Genomic DNA, 24,243 nt, shown 5'->3' on the forward strand with positions numbered 1-24,243 from the left:
CTCAGATCAGTACACTGGTATGAAAGTATTCTTTATTTGTTTTTAAATATGAATAAGCACATTATATACAACATGACTTGTCAATATACACCATATACAACCTTTTTCTGAAAAAAAAGAAAAAGAAAAAAAAAAGACCTGAGAATGGACAGAAAATAAGTGGTCTTCCTTGCTGTTGCCAAAAGAGATTCAGAAATATTCCATTATACAAATGGAAAGAAAAAGTCAAAGGGCAGTTTAGCGTCAATTGTAGGAGGAACTTTGAATCCTGGACTGGCAGATGCAGACACATCAATAAAACTCACTGAGCTTGTGACAGACAGAAGACCACTGGCACTGGTAAGGAGGGCCTAAACAAAAAAGGTTACAACGTTAACTTTATATCTGTGGCCTGTTGCATAAACTGCTTAGACTAATCTTATCCAACATAAAAAGTTAGGTAATTTGAATCCAAAAGATATGACTGATTACCCCTTGGTTAGCTGCTAGTTGGTCAGACTAGTTCTTAAGACACATTCCTAACATAGTGGCTATGTTTGTGCAACTGGCCCCTGATTTCACGTATAATCTTTAGGTTTTAATAAAGACCTAAAAAATGAGTTTGTGTTTTAATTAGGGCTGTCAAACGATTAATCGCATCCAAAATAAAAGTTTGTGTTTACATAATTTATGTCTGTGTGCGGAGTATAATTATTTTCTATATATAAATACACACACATGCATATATATATTTAAGAAAATGTGTTATTTATATATAAAATATTTATATATAATATAAATATATATACACAGTATATACATGCAAATATTTCTTAAATATATACATGCATGTGTGTGTATTTATATATAGAAAATAATTATACACCGTACACACACATGTATTATGTAAAAACAAACTTTTATTTTGGATGCGATTAATCGTTTGACAGCCCTAGTTTTAATAAATAAAAGTTTAACATAATGGCTAAAAGTCATGAAAAATGTTCTGGGATGTTAACTTACCAAACTGCTGGTGTTAGTAATGATTGTTTCCATGACGCTCACAATCTGAGCCTGGGGGTTCACCAAGGTTCCGTACTTGGTCCATTTTACTTCAAGATGATAAGACAGTGGTATGCTGCAAGCTTGTGTGCCCTTAGTAAACCATAAAGTGACGCAAGACATTCGTTAAAAGAATAAACAGTGCTTACAAATCAGCTTTGCATCATCATGGTCACTGCCAGCCATGTTTACATGTCAACATTTCCCCTAACTTAGACACTTCTCTTTAAAGAAATTCCAAACTTCAGTATGAGTTCTCCATTTCACACACAGAGAAAATGACAAGTATGCTGTTTACCGATGTTATTGTTTGGTTTTGTATTGGCACCCAGTCCAAGGGATTCTGAGGCAAGGAATTCCCAAACGAGGCCACATGATCGGGGAAGCTCTGTCCTTTTAGCGTCCATAAAATGACTTCAGATACCAGAGAACAATTAACTCCATCAGACAGCCTAAGGGAGGACATGAATGCACATTTAATAGTAATGGTGATTAATATTACATAATTGGTTGTTGGACAATGCTTGTCTAATTCATCAAAACACAAATCATTATTCAATAATCATTATTATTATTATTACAATAGCCTCTTACTTCAGAGTGCAGCCTGATACCATGTCAATCCCAAACATGACAGGGGAGCGCTGAGACGAGCCAAGCAAGCAATCCTGATTCCCAGAGTTTTGGAGGATAGTGAGTGATCCTTTTGGGTCAGTGGACTGAACTATCCCAGTAAAACAGGGGTCAAGGACTGTGCCACAACGGTGGATGTTTGGATACATGACAGGCTTTGCATTTATTTATTTAACTCTATTATGGAAAATAAACACTAGCACACTTTTGAAATAATTCTAAATAAATAATAATAATTTTAAATTTCATTTTCACTGAATTTACATGATGTCATAGACACAACATATTTTCAGAAACATTAATACACAATATTAATAATGATTGTTTGAAATTCCACCAATATACACATTATTAATGTAAATATTAAATTAACTGGTGGACTATGGTGAAAGAACACTTTACACATTCAATTTACTGAATATATTAAAATTAATATTCAAATGTGGTGTCAGTGTTTAGTTTTTTCAAATATCCAAAACATTGTGGTGGACATTTTGTGGTGCTGTATTGCACAATTTAAATTTGCTATGATGTTTGTGTTAATAGTTTTAGTTGTCTAAAAACCTAGTTTTGAGAAATATGTTTAAACAGTTGATTTGTGATTTTTTTACACTTTAAGGACTAAATTAGTGGTGTTCAATAAATGATGTAAGACATCTGCCCAAACAGGTTCTAATAAAGGATATTCGGCTGTTCTTGTTCCGGCCACAAGGGGCCGTCCCACCACATAGCCAGGATTGCCACTGAAACGTAACCCCGCTGTGCTGGAGATCTCCTATCAAAGAATGTACACAAAACTATGACTTCCATCTTGATAAGATAAGATCCAAGAAGTTTCAAGAAAATATTGAAAGGGTAGAATTAAGTACCCGCATGAATGTAATATGAAACTCTTGTTGAATGGGCACCGTGACGCTTTTAATGGCTCCCAGCAAAAACGATGCCAACACATTGAGGATTTCCCCAGCTTCACTGTACCTGAACGTGTATTTCACCTGACAGAATAGTCATGACCTTATTAAACAGTTTACGAATCCTGACACATTTCAGATTTCTGATATACTATAATAGGTGCATTATGTGCACACCTCCTGAACAACATTGTTGCAGACGTCACCAGACTCCAGGAGCAAAGGAAAATAGACGGCACTGTCAGCCGGGTCCACTGGCGTCCGCGTGCCCTCCAAAGACTGCAGCGTAATGGCTGCCACTTCCACACCAATGACCTCAGGTAACAAACAAAACGTATGTAAAGATACATGAAGATGCGAATAATTCATCATGTGAAATTCCAAACACTTACTTGAGATTCCTGTTTTTTCCCCTAGAGAAAACAAACAGAGGTTGTTATATGACATAGTAACATCAAAATGGTCAATAAAGCCCCTTAAAGACCAAGGAACTCACAGAACGGATGTTGAAATTAATATAAGTCCTCAAGGCCAGAGCTTCAAGTGTTGCACAATCACGCGCCAAATCAAAGCTCCTCATACATCTGCTTGTCTGATCCTTCAGAAAACCTGTAAAATAACAGGGAAATCTGTTCAGCAAAAGATAAGAAGATCTAGTCTGGTTTAAGTGGTTCAAATATGAACAAATATATGTACGAACCTCTAAACCTATATATTACACTTTGAAATGTGAATTGTGCCACACTGTTGCTGCTACAGATATGAATAGCTATGTTTCCATCCACCTGTTTTATGCAAATTTTGGGATATTGCATAAAAACATTGGATGGAAACATAAATTCTGAAAATGTGCATTAAAAAACGTACGCACTCAATTGAGGCACATCATTTTTTATCCAATAAGAATACATACGCATAAACTACAATGGAAACACTTTTACCAAATAAATCCATCAATTCACACACAAAAAAAAAAAGTCATGTGGCTTTCCCATAGGAGATCATGTGAGATAGAATAACAGGACTAGACAGCATCTCAAATGTTGGTTTGATCGTTGTGAAATTCCTGAGCCAAAGTCTATCATTAAAATGATATGGTATAATGACCTCCCAGAAGCGTCTCGCACGATTGCGTTCCCAAACACCAGGCATCCGAACGCAAGATAACACGAGTGTTTATAGCGCTTCATCTCTGAGATGCAAGTCATTTATGATGTAGGATAAAAGAGCCACAGTGGCTTTCCCCGATTGCAGCAACTTCCATTTTTATTACAGATATTTTGCACCAGTTTCCCAAGAAGTGACGATTTCATCCTCTTGAACACATGGGATGGAAATGCTGCTTTATTCGCAAATGTTTTATGCAATATTCCAATATTATCGCAACTGTGGAAGGAAACATAGCTAATATTACCTGAAACCATGCAGCTTGCTGTTGTTGCTATTAAAATGGATGAAAAAATCCCTTAGCTTATCTTTTGGGCATGCAGCACTAACATTTTCTAAAATATTTGTTCTGTCTACCTGCAGGGTTTGCGTCCGAGCAGTGAGCCGTGCCCGCGGCGGCAGGAAAGCTGAAAAATGTCTGCTCCCCCTCCGCATTCACTGTGTGGATGACGTCACCATACTGAGGGCAGAACAGAGACACGAGGACTGCTTAAACACTGGTAACAAGAGTGTTCAATTCAAGAGAGCATTAATACAAGCCGTCATGTTAAATGGAGAACGGACAGAGTAATCCGATTCTTTTAAAGTTACGCATTCCACTTCTGCAGAAAAACAACCATCCTGACATTTTAAAAATCAATGTGTTTTTTAATAAAAGTGAAAACATTGGCAGAGAGGGTGAAACTGTATATCAGTGCAGACACTGATCGGTTATAATCACATTAAATCTATTCCAGCGCTGTTTCCTACATGTAACCTGATGCTAATGTAAGTGCCATCCAGATTACAACTGGACATGACACACTCACAGAAGAAAGAAAGCCATACAGGACTAACGACACATATCCCATTTACATATATTCAAAAAGTTTACCTGGTATCCTGATGAATTTCCCACATCAGGACCTTGAAGAGCACTGGTCAAGCTCTGACGGCCAAAGAAGAATCCCAAAAATCGGCCAAAAAGGGAGTCAAAATTCTCCTCGGTGGGAACTTCTGGTGTCGCAAACGTCAAGCCTTCTTCATCTTAGAAGGAACAGAGGGAGAAATTTAAACTGACTGAAAACATTTGCTTGTTAAAACCATTTACAGCTTACAAGTCCACTTTAAAATGTTTTAAATCCAGTATTGCTTAATAGACTATAGGTGTATTGGAGTTTAAGAATGAAGAATGAATTGTAAAGATTTCCCAGATTGCCGTACAGTTAGCGGTCTGAATGCAGAAGACATCAGGGTTGAGCTGTCGCTGGACAGTGGACTGAACTTGAGATAAACCCTCTGGTGTAGAGCTCAGGGAATACACCACAGACTCCCGGTTGCAGAGTCTGGGATCATTACTGTAAGGACCATAGAAGGATTTATTTTTTCATAGAATAATTATTTAATTACTGTCAAGAACAAAATACAAAAACAAACACAAAATCAAGTCAGAAACGGTAATAAATGCCCCATCATAAATATTTGATTGCAATATCACAAAAATGTTAGTCCTAATTAATCCCAAATCGTCATATAATGCAATGAACATTGAATTTAAATGACGAATTAGATTATAAATTACTACTCAGAATATGGTACTTGGTATTTAGATAGATAGATAGATAGATAGATAGATAGATAGATAGATAGATAGATAGATAGATAGATAGATAGATGAAGACAGACAGACAGACAGATAGATAGATAGATAGATAGATGGATAGATGGATAGATGGATAGATAGATAGATAGATAGATAGATGAAGACAGACAGACAGACAGACAGACAGACAGACAGACAGATAGATAGATAGATAGATAGATAGATGAAGACAGACAGACAGACAGACAGATAGATAGATAGATAGATAGATAGATAGATAGATAGATGAAGACAGACAGACAGACAGATAGATAGATAGATAGATAGATAGATAGATAGATAGATGAAGACAGACAGACAGACAGACAGATAGACAGATAGATAGATAGATAGATGGATAGATGGATAGATGGATAGATAGATAGATAGATAGATAGATAGATAGACAGATAGATAGATAGATAGATAGATAGATAGATAGATGAAGACAGACAGACAGACAGATAGACAGATAGATAGATAGATAGATAGATAGATAGATAGATAGATGAAGACAGACAGACAGACAGATAGACAGATAGATAGATAGATAGATAGATAGATAGATAGATAGACAGATAGATAGATAGATAGATAGATAGATAGATAGATAGATAGATGAAGACAGACAGACAGACAGATAGACAGATAGATAGATAGATAGATAGATGGATAGATAGATAGATAGATAGATGAAGACAGACAGACAGACAGATAGACAGATAGATAGATAGATAGATAGATAGATAGATAGATAGATAGATAGATAGATGAAGACAGACAGACAGACAGACAGACAGACAGATAGATAGATAGATAGATAGATAGATAGATAGATAGATAGATAGATAGATAGATAGATAGATAGATAGATAGATAGATGAAGACAGACAGACGTAATTTATTTTCTACTTATTTCATCTAATTGATGGTAACACTTTAGTTTAGTGTCCAGTTCTCACTATTAACTAGTTGCTTATTAGCATGCATATTACTAGGATGTTGTCTGTTTATTAGTACTTATAAAGCACATATTAATGCCTTATTCTGCATGACCATATTCTACATCCCTTAACCCTGTGAGAATTGGACCCTCATCTAGATAGTGAGCGGATATGTATATGAAAAGGGATAATGTGATCTACTGTTCCGGTGTGTTGACCTGACAGTGTGCGGTGAGCAGCGAGTGAAGAGAGACAGCTCCTCCGCGCAGTCCGGGTCACAGCAGCAGCTGATGTCGCACTGCTCGCGCTGCACGTTACACGGGCACAGCTGCACGACTGCGGGAACACACACGGAGTTAGGCTGGAACGAGGAAACAAGCACACTGTTTCGGTCAGATTACTCAGGCTTCACACCCCTACCGTCGGTGAGCGGGACAGGGAGGACACCGGACAGGAGCAGAGGCGGTGCTGACGCGGCGGCTCGCGGGGACTCGGGCGTCGCGTCGGGGATGACGCTCTCCGGGCTCTCGGTCTGCTCCGGTAATGCGGTCACGGATTCGGGCGTCCAGGCTGTTGAAGGAGGGACATCAGACGGAGCAGAACTGACTCCCAGCTCCGTGAAATTAAGCGATTCATCTCGATCGGAAGACGTGTCGTTTGTGTCTCTGAGTGCAACATTAATGTTTCCTGTAGTGTTCGTGTCTCCAATACACAACGCGGTTTCTAAATATGTCAAAATAATAAGACAGCACAACGCCGCCATGCTTGGTTACAGCGCGTTGTGTCACTGGTATCTAGGAAGTGCAATGCATTGTGGGATTGCAAAACTGCAGCTCCCATTAAAATTCAAACAAAGCAATTTCCGTGGCTCATCTATAAAATATAATTTAATAAATGAATAGGTCAAACTGTCTACCTGGTTATAACCATAAATGCCATACTCTTTTTATTATTAATTATGCAAAGCGTGATCCAAGATATTGTCAAGTCTATGAATAGTTTTGTTTAGGGATGTAATATTTGGCTACAAGAAAAATAAAACAGTTTCTATCTCTAGTGATTTATTTTTGTTTTCGCAACCACTACAGATTGAACTTTTTTTTTTATTATTAATGCCTTACTTCTATATCATATTATTTTATTATTACATTATATAATATGGTTTATTGATATAATAAAGTTTATTTATTTGTTTTAGTACACACACACACACACACACACACACACATATATAGATATAGATATATTTTTATTATTATTTTTTTATTACATTTTATAATATGGTTTACTGATATACATATTTTTAAATATTTTTTTATCACACACAAACAGGCTGGCTGTCTGTCTGTCTCTCTATACAGTACAGGCCAAAAGTTTGGACACATTACTATTTTTAATGTTTTTGAAAAAAGTTTCTTCTGCTCATCAAGCCTGCATTTATTTGATCAAAAATACAGAAAAAAAATGTAATATTGTGATATATTATTACAATTTAAAATAATTGGTTTTCAATTTATTATACTTTAAATTATCATTTATTTCGGTGATGCAAAGCTGCACTGGAAAAATGAGCCTTCACTGAAGTCGCAGGAGTAATCAATCCTCAGCAGACCGCAGCACGTGTTCTTCCACTACGTCCTTGGGTTTCCACTACGCTCTGACGTCACCGCAGCGGGTCACGTGACGCCCCCCCGGGTCCCGTATGTGCTGGTCTCCGGAACACGGGCGCTGCTACTGTGGTGACCGAGAATGCGAGCGAGTACACGGGAGGATGTGCGATAGGATGGAGTGTGCTGGAGGAACTTTGTCTGTTAAATCCGCGAAGACATCAAACAGCCATATATTTTACGTGTCCGGCTTTCAGTAAAGAAGACCCTGTATCACTTTTAAACGGGCTCGATTTGACTTCACTTGTGTGGTTGATCTGCGAATGCTGGAGCACAGAGGCGCAGGTAGTGCACGCGCGCGCGGATACTAGACACACGGGACACGGGCTCGGCATCTAAACGCTCACCGTTTACCGGAGGAGGGGAATGTTATCGGTACTTTCCTATGGCAGGATCGTTGCCAGGGCTGTCCTGGGCGGACTCTCGCAAACGGACGGCAGAGACTACAGCCTGATCACGGCCAGCTGCGGCTTCGGGAAGGACTTTCGGAAGGGGATCCTGAAGAAAGGCATGTGCTACGGCGATGATGCCTGCTTCATTGCCCGGCACAAGTCCGCGGACGTCTTGGGTGAGTGATCATGAACCTGATAACATGTATGTGTATGTGATAACATACATATGCACTTGTTAGGGGCTTTTAACTACGAACATGACCTTCACGGGTTAATGTCAGCACTCATTTCATGATGGAGAGGGTGTGAGGGACGATCAGTCCAGCCCTCACCTTAATTAACCTCCCTCTTTTTCAATCTTCGCGATTTTCCTGATCGCGTTGGTAGATTTAACATACTTTCTTTAAATAAGGAGCAGCCGGGCAACCGATTATACATATTATATATCATATAAAATCTAAATTTAATGCAAAATGAGCTTGGGTAATCCGGGTTGACCTTTCACCCAGAAAGGCTGCTGAAACCCTTAAGCGCGACTAGCGGCAGAAACTAGAATCATTTCCATGTAAAACCTTTCCATCACGGAAACATGGATATAGATGACATGTTGTGAGGTCAGGTGTGCTGAACATGAATAGATTTCTCCGATCGCGTGTACTTTATTTGACTCTATTAATTTGATGACTGCACACTATGAATATTAATGTTTTAAGTTGTTTGATCACTTGAAAGAACGATATGAGCTATAATTTCACTCTATTATAACATGTAGGAGGCTTGAGGGTTCACTTGTACATTGTGCAGGAGCTCTTTGTAAAGGTCAGAATGGTTGAGCATGGAGGCCGCCATGTTGTTTATTAGCTTCCACGTGACAGCGACACACACAGGCGGCTTCATTGTCCTTACTTTGACCCAAAGACTATCCTCTTTATGTTTCTGCAACATAATATAGTAATCCTAAAAAAGAATAATACCGGAGGGGTTTCATGGGGAAAATGTGCAGTGGTTCAAAATACAAGAAAACAGTGAGTTCCCTAATACATCCATGTGCTACAATGAAGGTTCTCCAGCTTTTGTTACAGACTAATAAGCACGTGAGCAGCAGACCAGCTGTTCAGCCCTAAAATTACTGTGGTTGCACATAACTTAGGTCAAAATACAAGTTACTGCATTTATTGGCTTCTAAATGTAAGTGCAAAAATGTGCTGGTACAAAACTGTCTCCATTCCAGGTCGTTGTTGTTAAGAGACTGTCACACTACACTTTTCATTCCATTCATACGCAAATGTATCAGACTGGAAACGCAAGCTCTTTCAAAGAAGTTTTTCCTAAATTTAAGATTGGTGAACTATGACCTGCTAATTTGCATCTTGTGAAGACGTGTGACCAATAGAAGATCGATACCTCACTGCGTGACCGCTTGACTGAATTTAAAGAGTGCATGTTTTTGCAGTAGAGTCGATTTATTTGTTTTGTTATATGTTGAATTCATGTTTGTAAAAAAAAAAGACGCTGTGTCATTAGATATTTGAGTAAGTTGAAACCCAATACTTAAATTTAAAAGTGAAATTTGGCAAATTCTCTCAAAAAAGTCCTGTCTTCACTGGCGCGCAATGAATTCTGGGGTAGGAAATGCCATGAAGGATCCATCTGTTGAATCCTTCATTTCACGGAAACGAAGGATGCATTTGGAGGCCGCATTTGAAGAAGCCTTTGAATTGGGACAGCCTTCGTCGCACCGCTGTGACTCAGTCGGCCTTCGAATGCAGCCTTTGAAGGATGCAGCCTCTGAATCGGGACGCGGCATTCGTGTTCGTTCGCCGTTCATTCGCGGCTTTAGAGCGCAACGTTCGGAAGTAAAAATCACAACACTGATTTTCAAATAACTTTGCTGCAAATCTAAGTGTGTGATATTTTAATTCTCCTTGTAGCTTGTTGGTTTGGTTCATGGCTTTCAAAAAAAATTCGCTGTATGAGAAAAATGAATGGGGAAATTACTTTTGTAAAGGCTACTGAAAGAGCGGATGGCCACTGTTGCACACGGTTTCTTGGTCCAATCATGTTTATAATAGTCCTGATCACCCTAGCCAGAGATGATTTTGCAATATCATCTGCCCTTTTTTATATATACATATACTTAATTAGCCTACATTTAATTGTGTCTCTGTGTCTCTGCCCACTTAGTCTGGTTAACTCCTACATTTCCTATCACAAGTCTTTAAAGGTCAGTAGTAGGTGATCTTCACTTTCCAGTCAGCTTAATGAGCCGCCCTTAAGAAACAGCTACAGGGTTTATTTGGAGCCCTTATTGTTGCAGTGATCTGTTGAGTGAGCGGTTCATGTGGAAGTTTCAGGGCGGCGTGAACCTTTGAAATCACATTAGCAGTTGGATGAAACACTTTTCAGTGTTGTGTTGGGATTAATTAAAACAATATTATTTAATTTTCATTTCATAGGATTTATATGTACTATTTTCAAGAACTTTTTAACTTTGATTAATGACTTGTTGTGCAATTTGTTGTGCAAATGACTTGTTAATTTCATGTTGTGCAACGATGATGTAAAACATAATAAATATGTTTTTTTCAATACGTTCAAGTGTTCGCTGGTGTAAACAGATGGACGTTTCCTCAGAGAGCCGTTCCCTTTAGCCATTTGCTATAGTAAATATGGCCGTCTCAGGTTAATGTTTCTGAAACTAAATACGAACGTTTGCTGAATAAAGATCTGAGTCATTGAATCACTCATCTGACTTCGCTATTTGACTTGGCTGTTAAAGACATTTAATGTTACATCATATGACATTCTTCCTGCAAAGTCTTACGATCCAGTATACGGCTAGTTATAATGTCACATTCTTTCTGCACTTTGAAGATTTTTTCCTACTCTAACTTCAGTATGTTTGCATCCTTGTGATGAACAGTTGGTCTTGTTTACAAAGCTCCATTGAGATGTTAATGGTGGCTTGACGTGCTGCTCTAAATCATGTTTAACTCTGATAAGTCGCCCTTCATTCCTTTTGAGCCTGGATCTCCTTTTGTGCCTATGCAATCTCTCAATTCTCCGTGTGTGTGGTTACAATATGAAGTGAGAGTAAGATGTCGCAGCATCAGAGTTGGGTAGACAACATTTTCCAGCCATGTGACAGTATCTCAGCTGTTTTCAAAACAGTGGAACCTTCCAGAAACAAGGAAAGCAGCCGTGTAGCGCATCAAAACACAGCAAAACAGGGTTTTATGCTATGCTATATTGGACACACAGCCTTAAGTATAATATTTCGTCAGATAGTTATTTAAAAATGTCTCCTTAAATATCTTCAACGTAAATAGCTGTTAGTTTGTCTGTTGTGTAGCTAACTACTTTTTAAAACAAATGGTGGTGATTTTAAATTATACATTTATAATTATCTTTGTGACAAATCCTAAATGGTTGAATTTCGTTAATAGTTTCTTTCTTCTTCTTTTTTCGAAATGAGAAACTGGCAGTGCTTGAGTTTAGATTTTGTAAAGAATACCCAGCAAAGTTGTAAATAAAACAAAGATTACTGGAGTACATTTTACAAGAAAATATTACAATTTTCTGCTCAATTTCACATTTAATTCAACGTTTTGCTTGCCGTTTCTTTGTCATTATTCGTTGAATCTAAATGATAATTTTTTCAAAGTAAATCCCACACGAAAGTTCAAAGGCTTCGCAAGATATTCGTCTAATAGGAGTGTAACGGTACCCTCATGTCACGATTCGATACTTATCTCGATACTGAACTCATGATACGATACTATTATTGTGATACTCCAAGACATATGATAAAAGGTTAAAATTTTTTACTGTTGATTAAAATACAAAATTTGGCGTTACATTGTGGATGTAAATGAATAGGCTTGGACTTGGTGCTGGTATCCCAATGCACGGGACAATGGTGACACCAGAATAAAAATATTCATGATTCTGAAGCTGAACTATTGTATTATATAACTATATATTTATATAACTAGACTATTATATAGCCTAACTGTATATTATTATATACAGAATTATTTTAGACTAATATCTGCTCTCTGTCACTGACTAGACATATTTAAAATAGTGTAGGCCACTTTTTACTGTTAACATAAGACATTTGCCATTATCAGGACCCACAAATATTCCCCCATTGCATTATTTTACACTATATTCAACATTATATATATATAGTAGTTTAATGTAATAATGACACACATTTTTCTCACACAGTAATTTTCATTTTCGTTGAACTATACACAATACAGATTGTCACTATCCACGATACATATTGTTGCATTTTTGTATTGCAATATATTGTGACATCATATATTGTCACACCCCTAGCATCTAACGACCTCTTTGTTGAATGAAGGCGTCAGTCACGCTGTACTAGACACAGACAGCCGTTCTGCATTACCATCACAATGCGCAGTCAGTCGGTAGGCCAGGAAGGAGGTTTGTTACAGCTGCCATCTGTCTCTGCGGCATCAAAAACTGCCATCTCTTCCTTTCTTCTCATCTTTAGGTGTTGAAGCCTTCAGGTTAGCATTAACAATACAATAAAACAATATCGTTCCCCGCTCTTTCTGTCTCAGGTGTTGCGGATGGCGTCGGGGGCTGGAGGGATTACGGCGTTGACCCATCTCAGTTCTCCGCCACACTGATGAGGACGTGCGAACGGCTCGTGAAGGAGGGCCGATTCACTCCCAGCAGCCCCGTGGGCATCCTGACCTCCGGCTACTATGAGCTCCTGCAGAACAAAGTACCACTGCTGGGTAAGATCATATCCACACAAACACACACATACACTCACTGCTGCTGGTATAGTGTAAATGAATTAAACCACTGCAGGATGACTCACTGGCCTTGTGTCGTGATGTAGGAGATTGATTCTTGCCTAGGTTTTTTTCCACCATAATGTCAAGATTATTTTTTTTGGACAATTGTAGAGCTGAAAACCGGCAGATTTTGCTGTCAGGTGTCTTATAGAGTTATTTTAGCTTTATTTAATAGAATTTATTAATATTTTAAATAAGCTTTTATTTTTTACATTGAGTTTTCATTTTAAGTTTTAACCTTTTATTTTTGTTTAAATTTTTAAATTTTAGTACTTCAACTTATTTTATTTCAGTTAGTTTCCGAGTAGGGATGCTAACGATTAATCTGATTGATTAATCGTTGATTATAATTGAATCGATAAAACTTAATGATGGGTGTGTAGTTTTGAGGTGCTCATGTGCAGGACACGTGCAACAGACACACGAGGAAAATTAGAACAACCTACTTGTGTAAACGCCACAATAAAAGTACATAGAATAAAGAACAAGTAATAAGATCCTGGTGGATGAGTGATGATCTTCCAGAGCTGTTTCAGCTTTAGATCCTATTCTGTGGCGCACAGTAAATCAAGCCCTGTCAATCTGAGCGATCGATCCAATCCAAGCGCGCTCCAGCTGTAAAACTGTGTATGATTGGCCTCTACACATCGTCCCCACTGTACCCACTCACCACACCTGAGATCAGGTTTCCAGTGACGTTGGCAAACACTGCGTCAGATCCCGGAAGTCCTTGGTATAGTTTGTTCTCTAACTGAAACAAATATGCTTGTTATTTTCTGCTATTTTCAACGATATATGACACGTCTATCTGTTATGTACAGTGATTTTACAGTTATTTTTTACGCTATGAAAATAGAGCACTTCTAATATGGCAGCAAATTTAAAGCACTTGTTAAGTGATGGTCATATTCCCTATATTCACTGTAAAGCCAGGCTCCTAAGCTTTAAAACGACACCTATTTTGTGGGTTAAGCAAGTAACTTAGTAGCCCCCCAAACTTCATATTTAAGAGGTTATGGTTAACAATGAATCAATTAATTAATCGTTAATTTAAACAACGATTGATAAAGGGAATTTATGTAAATTGACATGCCATTTCCATGGAAACAAATCTAATTTTCATTTTAAGTATTATAAGTTTAAATTATCTAAATAAACTTCTAATATTTTATTTCAATTAATGAAAATTATTTTTGTTTTATTTTTAGTTAATAAGGACACACAAGTGACTCAATTTGAATGCTCTACATTGGCAACAACTCCTCGCATTAAACTCCCAATTGTTTCTAATTTGCATAAAAAAACACCCAAATGTTGGATAAAAAATAGTTTTAATTAATATTTATCAATTGATTTCTGCATTGAATGAAGTGTATCTATAATTCATTTCTCTTGATTCGTCTTCCATCTTGGAAAGTATTTCTGTAAGACTCCATTAAGCATATTTTACTGAACTGTCCCACTTCTAATATCAGTAGACAAACATTTTATTTCTGAAAGTTCCTTAATTGATGCTTTTACAAAGGTCTCATCAGGAAAAGTTTAAAAATTTTCTTAAAATACTGCAATAGTGTGTTTATTGTTGATCAGGTTATTTTAAACTATCTTGTTCTTGTAATGAAAATATTATTTAGTGTTGTCATGGAACAAAATGTTAATGGTTTAAGTTAACAAATGTTCAGGATGCAGTTTTAACCTCGCATGTTTCTGATGTGACACTAAGAGCAAAGCCTAAGTTAGATTCTTATTGGATTACCAAGCACGCAACTGGTCGTCTTTTTGCTGAAACCTGACATCAAGGGCTGTCAGAAATGTCACTCTATGTTCTTCGTCTTGCTGAGTTGTTTGCCTCTTTTATTTTGGGAAGGCATGTGGAGCGATAAAGGTCTGTAGGTGACCGTTCTAGGACAAGGTTGCAGGGATCGAGAGAAGGAAAGGTTGTGTTTAGTGATAAACTGAGAGACCCTCGCCTGTATTTTTAGTGTTAAACCTAAAAGCTGATCAATGCTATTTTAAAATAATAGGTTAACAAAATGATTCAAAAATTGTTAACGTCAATTAACATGTTAGGTGTCATGAACTAACAATGAAGAGCAATACTTTTGCAGCATTTATGAATCATTAATGTTTACATGCACAAGCGTACAGAGGTTCGGGGACGGTTCGATTATTTTCATGTTTTTAAAAAGTCTCTTCTGCTCAGTGTTCACCAAGGCTGCATTTATTTGATCAAAAATATAGGTCAAATATTCAAATTTATTCCTGCTGAATTTTCAGCATTATTATTCCAGTCTTCAGTGTCACATGATTCTTCAGAAATCATTTTTATATGCTGAACAGTTGTGCTGCTTCATAGTTTTGATGGAAAACAAATTGGTAATTTTTTTCAGGATTCTTTGATGAATAGAAAGTTCAAAGGAAATGAAATCTTGAAATGAAAACAGAAATCTTTTTTAACATTATAAATGTCTTTACTATGACCTTTGTTCATGCATACATTTATTTATGCAGATACATATCTTTGAAAAAACGTATCTTTAAAAAAATTAATGAATGTTATTCATTAATTAAAATATAATGAACAAACGTTATTGAAAACGAACAATAGTGTATATATATATATATATATATATATATATTTTCAATATTAACCTAGATAAAATTGCTATAAAAAGTTGTTTGTTTGCATTTAATGCCAACAAACTGAACCTTGCTGTAAAGCATTACTGATTGTGTTTTATAAAAGTACATGTTACATAAATTACTTTTACTTTGGCCTTACTTTTGTTCTTATAGACGTGATTCTTTGCTTGTTGTTGTTTAGCATGTTAAGTTTTTTTGCCATGGACATGTTTGTCTCCCTGACATACTTCACATGCAACAATTTGACCCTGCATAGGCGTCACGCTGCTCGCAGTGCACACAGCTTCTTATATAATAGGAGCCACAATGCATTATGTCACCCGTTTGCAGTGAGGACATGGTGTCATGCATAGTACATAGGTCACATGACTATGTTATGGGGACAAAGGTTTTCAATTGTTTTTGTATGTAAATATTTAAATTAATTTGTTTTATGTGCAGGCAAAAATTAATTTCACATGTTATAGTGTACATTTAGAAAAATAATGTTTTCTTTTTATTCATTACTTCAACTCTGATGCTAGTAGTTGATATTGATATTTCATTCTCTTTGTCTCTCCTCTAGGGAGTAGCACAGCTTGTATAGTCGTTCTGGATCGCCAGAGTCACAGGATACACACCTGTAACCTGGGAGACTCGGGCTTCTTGGTGGTTCGGGGTGGAGAGGTGGTCCATCGGTCAGATGAGCAGCAGCACTACTTCAACACACCCTTCCAGCTGTCCATCGCGCCGCCGGGGGCTGAGGGAGTGGTGTTGAGTGACAGGTGAGAGCCGATACACTCACTGCAGTATCACAGATGGTGGCCTGTTACAGATCAGTGTCACAGATGTCTGTCTGTGGGGGCCGTGTGGCTTTTACTTCAATTAATAGTGTAAAATGCACCTGGTGTAGGAGCCAACACATTCATCTAGTGCTTATGCAGGCCACGCGAGTTTGAGTTTGAGTTTGAGTTTGAGTTTGAGTTTGAGTTTGAGTTTGAGTTTGAGTTTGAGTTTGAGTTTGAGTTTGAGTTTGATTCATCACGTTGAAATCAAAAATACATTTAAAAAATGCAGTTGAATACACCTCTTCAATGGCGAGCATGTTTTTCATTTCTGAATTGTAAGATTTTTATGTTTTGGGGGGAGGAGGTCATGGTATTATAATAAAGAAAAAGGATAATAATAAAATTATATTTAAATTAAAATATAAAAAAATATTGTTTTTTATAATTGAGATGTGTAAAATATTTAAGTTGTAAGGAAATATGTTAATTTAATACTTGATTGTGATCATTAAGTGTAAACTTTTCTGAAAGTTTTTTTTTTAACCCTTTGAATCCAACATGAACATACATAATAAATTTCTGAAAACTTTGAACATGCATTTAAAACTAGATAAATATCTTTTTTTCTTAATCTTGGATGCTTATTAGATGAGTTTCCACTTGATTAGATTGAGCAGTGTTAGCAGATTTTAGCTGGGATTCTCCTGAACCCTGTAGTACTGAGAACAGACAAATCATTCCGCCAAGAACACTGTGTGTGTGTGTGTGTGTGTTTGCTCAAATCCTCAATGTCAAGGCCATGTGATTCTAGTTCCTCACTGCTGCAGTCTTGCCAGGGCACACATCCAAGCAAACACAGCAAACACCCAAAACCTCCAATCAAAGAGAGGGTGGTGAAGCAAATCAGCCAATCAGGGATGTGCTGAAAACTTGTGTACATTTTTTCCCCCAAGTCCCAGTAGAGGGTGTGATTATTTTAAGCTCCTTGTGTCCTGCTAAACTTACGTGGGACCTTAAGATTTGTGTGTCGTCCGGAGGTCGTTATGGCAGACCTCCACAGAAAACACTCATCTAACTTTGTCATGTGCGGATGTGCTGCAGGGAATCTGACCTGAGCTTGACCTGAGTGTCACCCGAGTGCATTTACATGCATTTACTTTGCAGCCTCTTTGATTTCCATGTTAACATTATTTTCATAGCGAAATGGCCAATCAATGTTCTAATCTTTTGCAAAAGATATTTTGCCATTAACAGTTTATGCGCTGCAGATATTGAAAGATAAAAATGCTTTTAGCAGACATATTTATCCAAAGCAATTTACATACAGTATAAGGAGCACCACAAGCAATTTATCATATCAAGAGTCAACAAGTCTCAGTACCACAAAGTTATCAGAGTGCCTTTGTGGTTGAGGTTCAGTTAATGGAAGAGGTGTCTTCTTGAAGGTTGCAATATTCTTAGCAAATCAGGTTGGAAGCTCGTTCTACCACAGAGAATCAGAGATAGTAAAGGTTCTGGAAAGAGACTTTGTACTTTGTCGGTTGATTGTTTGAATCCTTAATCTGATTTTCAATCTCCTATCCTGAAATACGTAACTTATCCAGTGCTGTTTGGGCTAAAGACATGAATAATACTTCAAATTGTGCAACTTGTTTTGGAGAGCTGTGTTTTCTTTGCATTCAGATTTACAATTTTTGGGCAATCAAATGCGATAGATTGACATGGAGCTCTGGAAAACAACCACAGCTGTCTAGCATAGTAGCAGCAAGTTTTAAACAAATTGTACATTTACAAATGCTTTTTTACTCACCACCAATGTGGCCAACACTGTGGCAGTTATCAGAGAGAGTATTTACATCAAATCAATTTCCACGCACTGCATAAAGAGCAGTCACATTGGCAAAACATTACCCAATGTCAAAATTGTACTACAAAAATGGGAAATTTTCAACTTGCTTTCCTCACCCAAAATTCCCAGTCGATTCCTATTGAGATGACTGCATTTTATCTGTAGAATTTTGCCATACAAGAGTAAATGTGACCAGAGATTTTAGTAAAATATCTCTTTCTAAAGTCTTGATATTTTGTGTCCTCATTTTACCTTATATGTGACCTATAATTGGAGCTCCAATACTTACCCAATGCATTAAGATGGATTAAACTAAAATTCTGTCTCAACGGATTTGGAGCTAGAAGAGGCCAGTCTAGTTTCCAAGAAAACAACCTGACTGCTTGAATTTGTTCCAGAGGTCATGTTTGGTCTGAACGAGTTCTCTTAAACCCAAGTGTCCATTACCTGCCGTTTAGGTCAGACTGATCTGTGCCCTGTTGCCCTCTTGCCCAACTACTTGAGTTTCAACCCTCATCAAGTGTCTCATTCTAATTTGGTGGATTAGATCATTGTTTCCCCATTAACTTTTCTGCAAAATGACTGGACCATTGCCCATACAAATTAGAACTATAGATCCTTTACACTTGACATATTAGATTTGTTTTTTTGTTTATCAGTGCAATTCAGAAGGTTACATTCAATTTTTCATAACAATGTTCAAGACTTGGCATCAATTTGTTTGTATGTGGGCAGCATAGTCATTAAAATACACTGGTATTGTTGCCATGTACATCTCATATTGGGTTTAACCGTGCAGAAGTCTAACTGCATGTCTTTCTGTCTCTCTCTTTCAGTCCCGAGGCGGCAGATAGCTCCTCCTTTGATGTCCAGTTAGGGGACATTATTTTGACCGCTTCCGATGGCCTCTTTGACAACATGCCGGATTACATGATCCTGCAAGAACTCAAGAAGCTGAAGGTACAGAAAATAGTTGCAATAAATGTGAAACCACTGGGGTGACAGTCAACTGATTTGTATTTTGGCCCATACCAATAGTATAGAGAATGGAGTGGCCAATATATTGCATTTATATATGTATATAACACAGTGTGATGATGGCAACTAAGACAAAACTGGACCCAAGCAGACCAGTGTCCACGATTATCGGTCGATACCAATAATCTCAAAAATAAAACTGTCTGGCCAATATATATTGGTCGAACACCATACTTGGTTATATGTAAACTTTCCACCTTTTTCATTTTTCTTCAGGTTATCGGCCCTTTCCAATAATCTCAATATAGGCAGATAACCGCCAGTTAATCCCTCTGGTCGATATGTCGCTCTAACAATATACTTTGCTAATTTTACACATTCCACCTTTTTCATTTGATTTATTTTCAGGTTATCGGCCCGTTGTAGTAATCTCAAAATGGCTGTATAACTGCCAAAAAATTCCCTGGTCTAAGACTGTATTCTTACGTTTTCCAATCATTTTTTATATTTATTTTTCCTCAGAACTCCAACTATGATAGTATCCAGCAGACTGCCCGCAGCATCGCTGAACAGGCTCATCAGTTGGCCTACGACCCCAACTACATGTCCCCTTTCGCCCAGTTTGCCTGTGACAACGGGCTGAATGTAAGAGGTGAGTCTACAAAAAGAGGTCCTTGATTTCCATTACCGCTGTGATCCCAAAACTTCTTTGAATGTCCGTAATCGGAGAGACTGACCTCGTCATTGTTTTGTTGTCATTTCAGGGGGGAAGCCTGATGACATCACAGTGCTGCTGTCCATTGTGGCAGAATACACAGACTGAGCGCGCTCAGTGGAGCTTGCTCCTCTCGTACACCTGTCTTCCACCCCGTCCTATTGCACTGCTCCCCATCTCACATCTCCAAGCACCCCTTTCCATTCTTCCATTTCTCGAGTAGATCTCCAGTCAACGCAGAGAGGAGAGCACGAACCTGTGGTCGGGTGGTGTGATGCAAGTGGTACTACATCGCCAACAAACAGTCCAAAATTGATGACCTCACTCCCAAAATGATTTTGAGAATCTTTTTGTTAATCTGTGTCATTTCTAGTTTCTCAAGAGGCAAGGCGGGCCGTGCATTACTACAAAAAAGGGTTTCTAATGGAAGGAGCTGTCATATTTCAAATGAAAAGTAGTTTTTGTTGTTAAATTGTTGATTGTCTATACCTTGAGAGAAAAATGTCTGAAGTTTATATGAGCTGAAGTGCTTCTACGTGCGTGTACGTGTATAAGTGTCCTGTTTGGTTGTTGGTTGGCTTTGGTTAAGCTGTAAACGAAAGGTTGGTTAATGTTCAGAAGGAGGCCTGGCTAGATTTAAACGTGTTGGGGAATGCAAGTGCTTTAGTATGTGCTGACTAGTTCTGTTCAGCCAGCATGTCTGCCTCTAGAGTTATACAGCCTTCACTGTCACTTTGTGAGGTCTCAGATAATGGATTGCAAGTTCAAAGGCGGGAAGGAGTTGGGTTATAAATGACATCGTGTTTGATTTATAAGAAGTAGAAACTAAACTGCACAGACATCATACCAGAGAATGTGACGGTCCGCAAATACACGGATCCACTCGCTCACGGGGACGGTGGAGGTTGACGTTGACTGTGTTGGATGTATATTTACATGACTTCACCTCTTGAGTTTGAAAGTCTACATGCACAAATGGCTAGCATCTGGCAATGCTTTTCATGAATCGAAAGGTCAGGTATATAAATAAATGTTTATTTTTATAAATATTTAGCTTTTAGTGGACAAGATTCAACAGAATGCATAAGCTAGGGAACTTAGGATCGACTGTAAGGCCTGTTGGTGTTTTCTGTGCTCCCTAGTGAGGCTTGGGTTATTTTTTTAATTGATTGAAGGGTATCTAACACATTTGTGTCGCTCTAGATTGGTTCTAGAGACCATTTTCACATTCATGTGCTGCTTTAATTTTTTGTAAATTATAAATGTGTGAGTGACTACATTTATTTATATGAATGTTTTTACCTGTAAAATATAAAATGGTTGAGCTCATGACGATTTCATTTCACAAAAAAGCGACAGTTCAAGCTGATCGAGTGTTGAGAGTAATTGCCTTGCAGTCTTTCAATAAAGTGGAACACAGATTCTGCTGTATGAAAAGCAAAAACTACACACAATGGTTATATTTCTGTCCAGTTTATTGAGATTGGGAAACCATCAAGCAATAGTTATTGAAAAATGCGTCTTTTTAGTTCGAGTTTTTCCAGTTGCCCATGCATGCATGCCCCAGGATAGCAAACGTCAGTCAAGTATGCATTCGATTGGTAAGACTGATTGATGTATGTATAGCCCTATAGGCATAGCTCTAGTTCTTCACCTACAGATAGAGAGGAGGACTATAATCAAGTCCTCAGTTGTGCCTCCAACACAATTAGACCAGAACTGTGGGTCGTGGTCATGTTGAAGTCAATGTCTCAATTCCACATTGTGTTAATCTGTAAAGAAAACCAAAGCAGAAAAGCCATAAGACCAGCATGGCCAAGGTCTCACCCAACGTCTCGTCCTAACATTGCCACCTTTGAAGACTGCAAACTAATCGTTAAATGTTGAGAGTATCTGCCGGAATCACCATTGTGTCCCGTGTCTGCTTTTCTTTCTAGATAAAGGAAATGGAAATCGACTGAACAGCCAGTAATGTGCAATGATTAAGATCAGTTGTGTACTTTACAAAATGAGTCATTTTATTTTAGCCAAAGGTGATGTGCGTAATTGCAGCGCCTCTAGAGGCAGCGGACAGAAGTGCAGTCTGTCTCTACCAATGACGCGAGTCTAAGGCGTTTGCTAACTGTGATGTCAGTGTTTGGCTTTGTTCAGACACGCAATAAGAATTACTTTTGTTTGTGTCAGGAACGAGGAAAAAAATCATTTTAATTAAATTACAAATAAAACAATACAAATAAATAAATCTAGTCTAAACTTTCCGTCCTCTCCATCCACACAGACCGCTACTCATTTGTTGTATCTGAAAGTATTTGGTATGATTTGATTACTTTACTCAACCGATTTATTGACTGTTTGAACAATCTGATTTGATTTCTTCACTTCATTTTCTGCACCGGACTTATGTGCAGTGTGAACAAAGCCAATTAAACTGGTTTGAAGACATGCAGTTCTGTTTGGCATCACTGGTGGTGCATAAAGTACACATTTTTCCTTTAGTTAGTGTCAATGCATGAGATGATGTCGTGACTGAAACATTTTAGTGTCTGGGGTTTTGCCACTTTGTCTGTCATACACACACACATTTTTTTTTCCAAAGGCTTTTGTTATGGCCCATCCCAATCAAATCAGATGCACTTTTAAAATAGAGCAATGTTCTTACATCCTAATTTAAGGAAACTTGCCTCCCTGACTTTGGGCTGAATGCTAATCACATCCGTGTCTGTGTTTCACTATGAGTCAACCCGGATGGCAGCGGCTCCATTATACAAATCAACATACCATAGACGCCTTAAAATCTCATACTGTCCCATCCAGAGGCCTTTGTGTGGCAAAGCTTGCGTGTCTCGTCTGGGTGTCGCTTTCAGCAGTGTCGTCACTTTCGGTTGTATCATCTGTCCTTCTCTTATTTTATCGTTTCTATGGTGCTTCTGCAGTCCAGATGAGTCTCTCAGTCTCTGAAGCAGACAATGTGCAAATGAGAACTACACTTTCTGTGTGTACAGTGTAACAATGCAAGATAAGTTCCTGTAAATATGTTTTCCAAGTTGTAAAATATTTAAATAAAAATATAGTGTTTATACTAAAATATGACTCTGAGTTATTATTGTGTCACTGTTTGTGTGCAATGAGTATTCTTTGAACTCAACACATTAATATTAATGATTTTTTGCTTCTAGATATTTTGCATTTAAAGGGACAGTTGACATAAAAATGAAACTCACCCTTATGTCTTTATGAACCATTATAATGCATGAATCGCACATATGTGGTGATACTGTCTTCGCATTTGGTTTGTGGTAAGAAGGTGTCAGCCAAAGGAAACGTAATAACAGCAGAGCAGCAGAGTGATTCATGATAATGTGACTCAGCTTGCCTTAGAGTTATTGGGGAAAGCCCATCATTGCTTAAAGGCTGAGGGTGATTCCTCAACTTTCCTGAAGGGATATTATTATAACTGAAATGAAAACTAAAACCATAAAAAAAATCTAGGCTATTTTATTAAAGAAAAAAAGAAAAAGCTAGAACTGAAATAAAAAAAATTGGATAAAAAAGACAAATGCACAAACTAAATTGCTAAAACTGAAACTTAAATAAAAGTACATAAGCGTACAAAAATAAAAGCTAATTCAAAGTTTTAATAGTATAAAAAATAGTAAAATACCACTGCTTTTCTGTCTCTACATTTATTTTAATTTTTTTTTTTTTTTTTGTTATGTCAACAATGATTCTGTATTAAAAGATTCGGCAACACTGTTTCAATAGCCCACTAGATATTATACTGACTATAAGTAACTTTGCAACTGCATGTCAAGAGTATTGGTAAACTGTCTGCTTAATATCTACTTAAACTTTATTTTGATGCTCCCCAACAGACTTTCTATAAGTAACTTTGCAAATACTAAACCGAACTGTATAACACTGTAAAAAAAGTTGTTGCTTTAATTTAAGTACAATCAACTTGGATGTTTAAGTAATTTCAACTTAAACTGCATTAAACTAACTTTAAAAATTTGATTAATCTTGTATAACTTTTTTAATAACTTATTGAACATATACTTTTTTACAGTGACTAGT

The 24,243-nt window shown here is 37.4% G+C and overlaps 2 protein-coding genes across 2 annotated transcripts; one reads left to right on the plus strand and one right to left on the minus strand.

Annotated features, from left to right (window-relative positions):
• Nucleotides 1-11: 11 nt before the first annotated feature.
• On the minus strand, nt 12-7,139 carry tctn1 (tectonic family member 1). Its single transcript, XM_079862291.1, has 14 exons — nt 6,738-7,139; nt 6,536-6,653; nt 4,956-5,089; nt 4,627-4,778; nt 4,110-4,212; nt 3,082-3,194; nt 2,978-2,998; nt 2,763-2,900; nt 2,544-2,669; nt 2,361-2,449; nt 1,636-1,773; nt 1,340-1,493; nt 1,003-1,134; nt 12-350 (listed from the first exon to the last, which is right to left on the minus strand). Exons 1-14 carry the CDS (start codon nt 7,078-7,080, stop codon nt 204-206), a joined length of 1,908 nt encoding a protein of 635 aa, XP_079718417.1. The 5' UTR covers nt 7,081-7,139; the 3' UTR covers nt 12-203.
• Nucleotides 7,140-8,030: 891 nt separating this feature from the next.
• Nucleotides 8,031-22,436, plus strand: pptc7b (protein phosphatase targeting COQ7 b). Its single transcript, XM_079860529.1, has 6 exons — nt 8,031-8,552; nt 12,975-13,154; nt 16,426-16,624; nt 19,313-19,436; nt 19,977-20,106; nt 20,219-22,436. Exons 1-6 carry the CDS (start codon nt 8,351-8,353, stop codon nt 20,275-20,277), a joined length of 894 nt encoding a protein of 297 aa, XP_079716655.1. The 5' UTR covers nt 8,031-8,350; the 3' UTR covers nt 20,278-22,436.
• Nucleotides 22,437-24,243: the final 1,807 nt, after the last annotated feature.

Source organism: Squalius cephalus (genome assembly GCF_949319135.1).
Source record: "Squalius cephalus genome assembly, chromosome: 24".
NCBI lineage: Eukaryota > Metazoa > Chordata > Actinopteri > Cypriniformes > Leuciscidae > Squalius > Squalius cephalus.

Excerpts from the sequence above, each read along its gene's own strand:
- pptc7b (XM_079860529.1), top strand. The coding sequence starts at position 8,351 with ATGTTATCGGTACTTTCCTATGGCAGGATCGTTGCCAGGGCTGTCCTG. Across the intron at positions 8,553-12,974 it reads CAAGTCCGCGGACGTCTTGG|GTGTTGCGGATGGCGTCGGG; the intron begins GTGAGTGATCAT and ends TTTCTGTCTCAG. Across the intron at positions 19,437-19,976 it reads AAGAACTCAAGAAGCTGAAG|AACTCCAACTATGATAGTAT; the intron begins GTACAGAAAATA and ends ATTTTTCCTCAG.
- tctn1 (XM_079862291.1), bottom strand. The coding sequence starts at position 7,080 with ATGGCGGCGTTGTGCTGTCTTATTATTTTGACATATTTAGAAACCGCG. Across the intron at positions 4,779-4,955 it reads CTGCATTCAGACCGCTAACT|ATGAAGAAGGCTTGACGTTT; the intron begins GTACGGCAATCT and ends GTTCCTTCTAAG. Across the intron at positions 351-1,002 it reads TTACTAACACCAGCAGTTTG|GCCCTCCTTACCAGTGCCAG; the intron begins GTAAGTTAACAT and ends TTTTTTGTTTAG.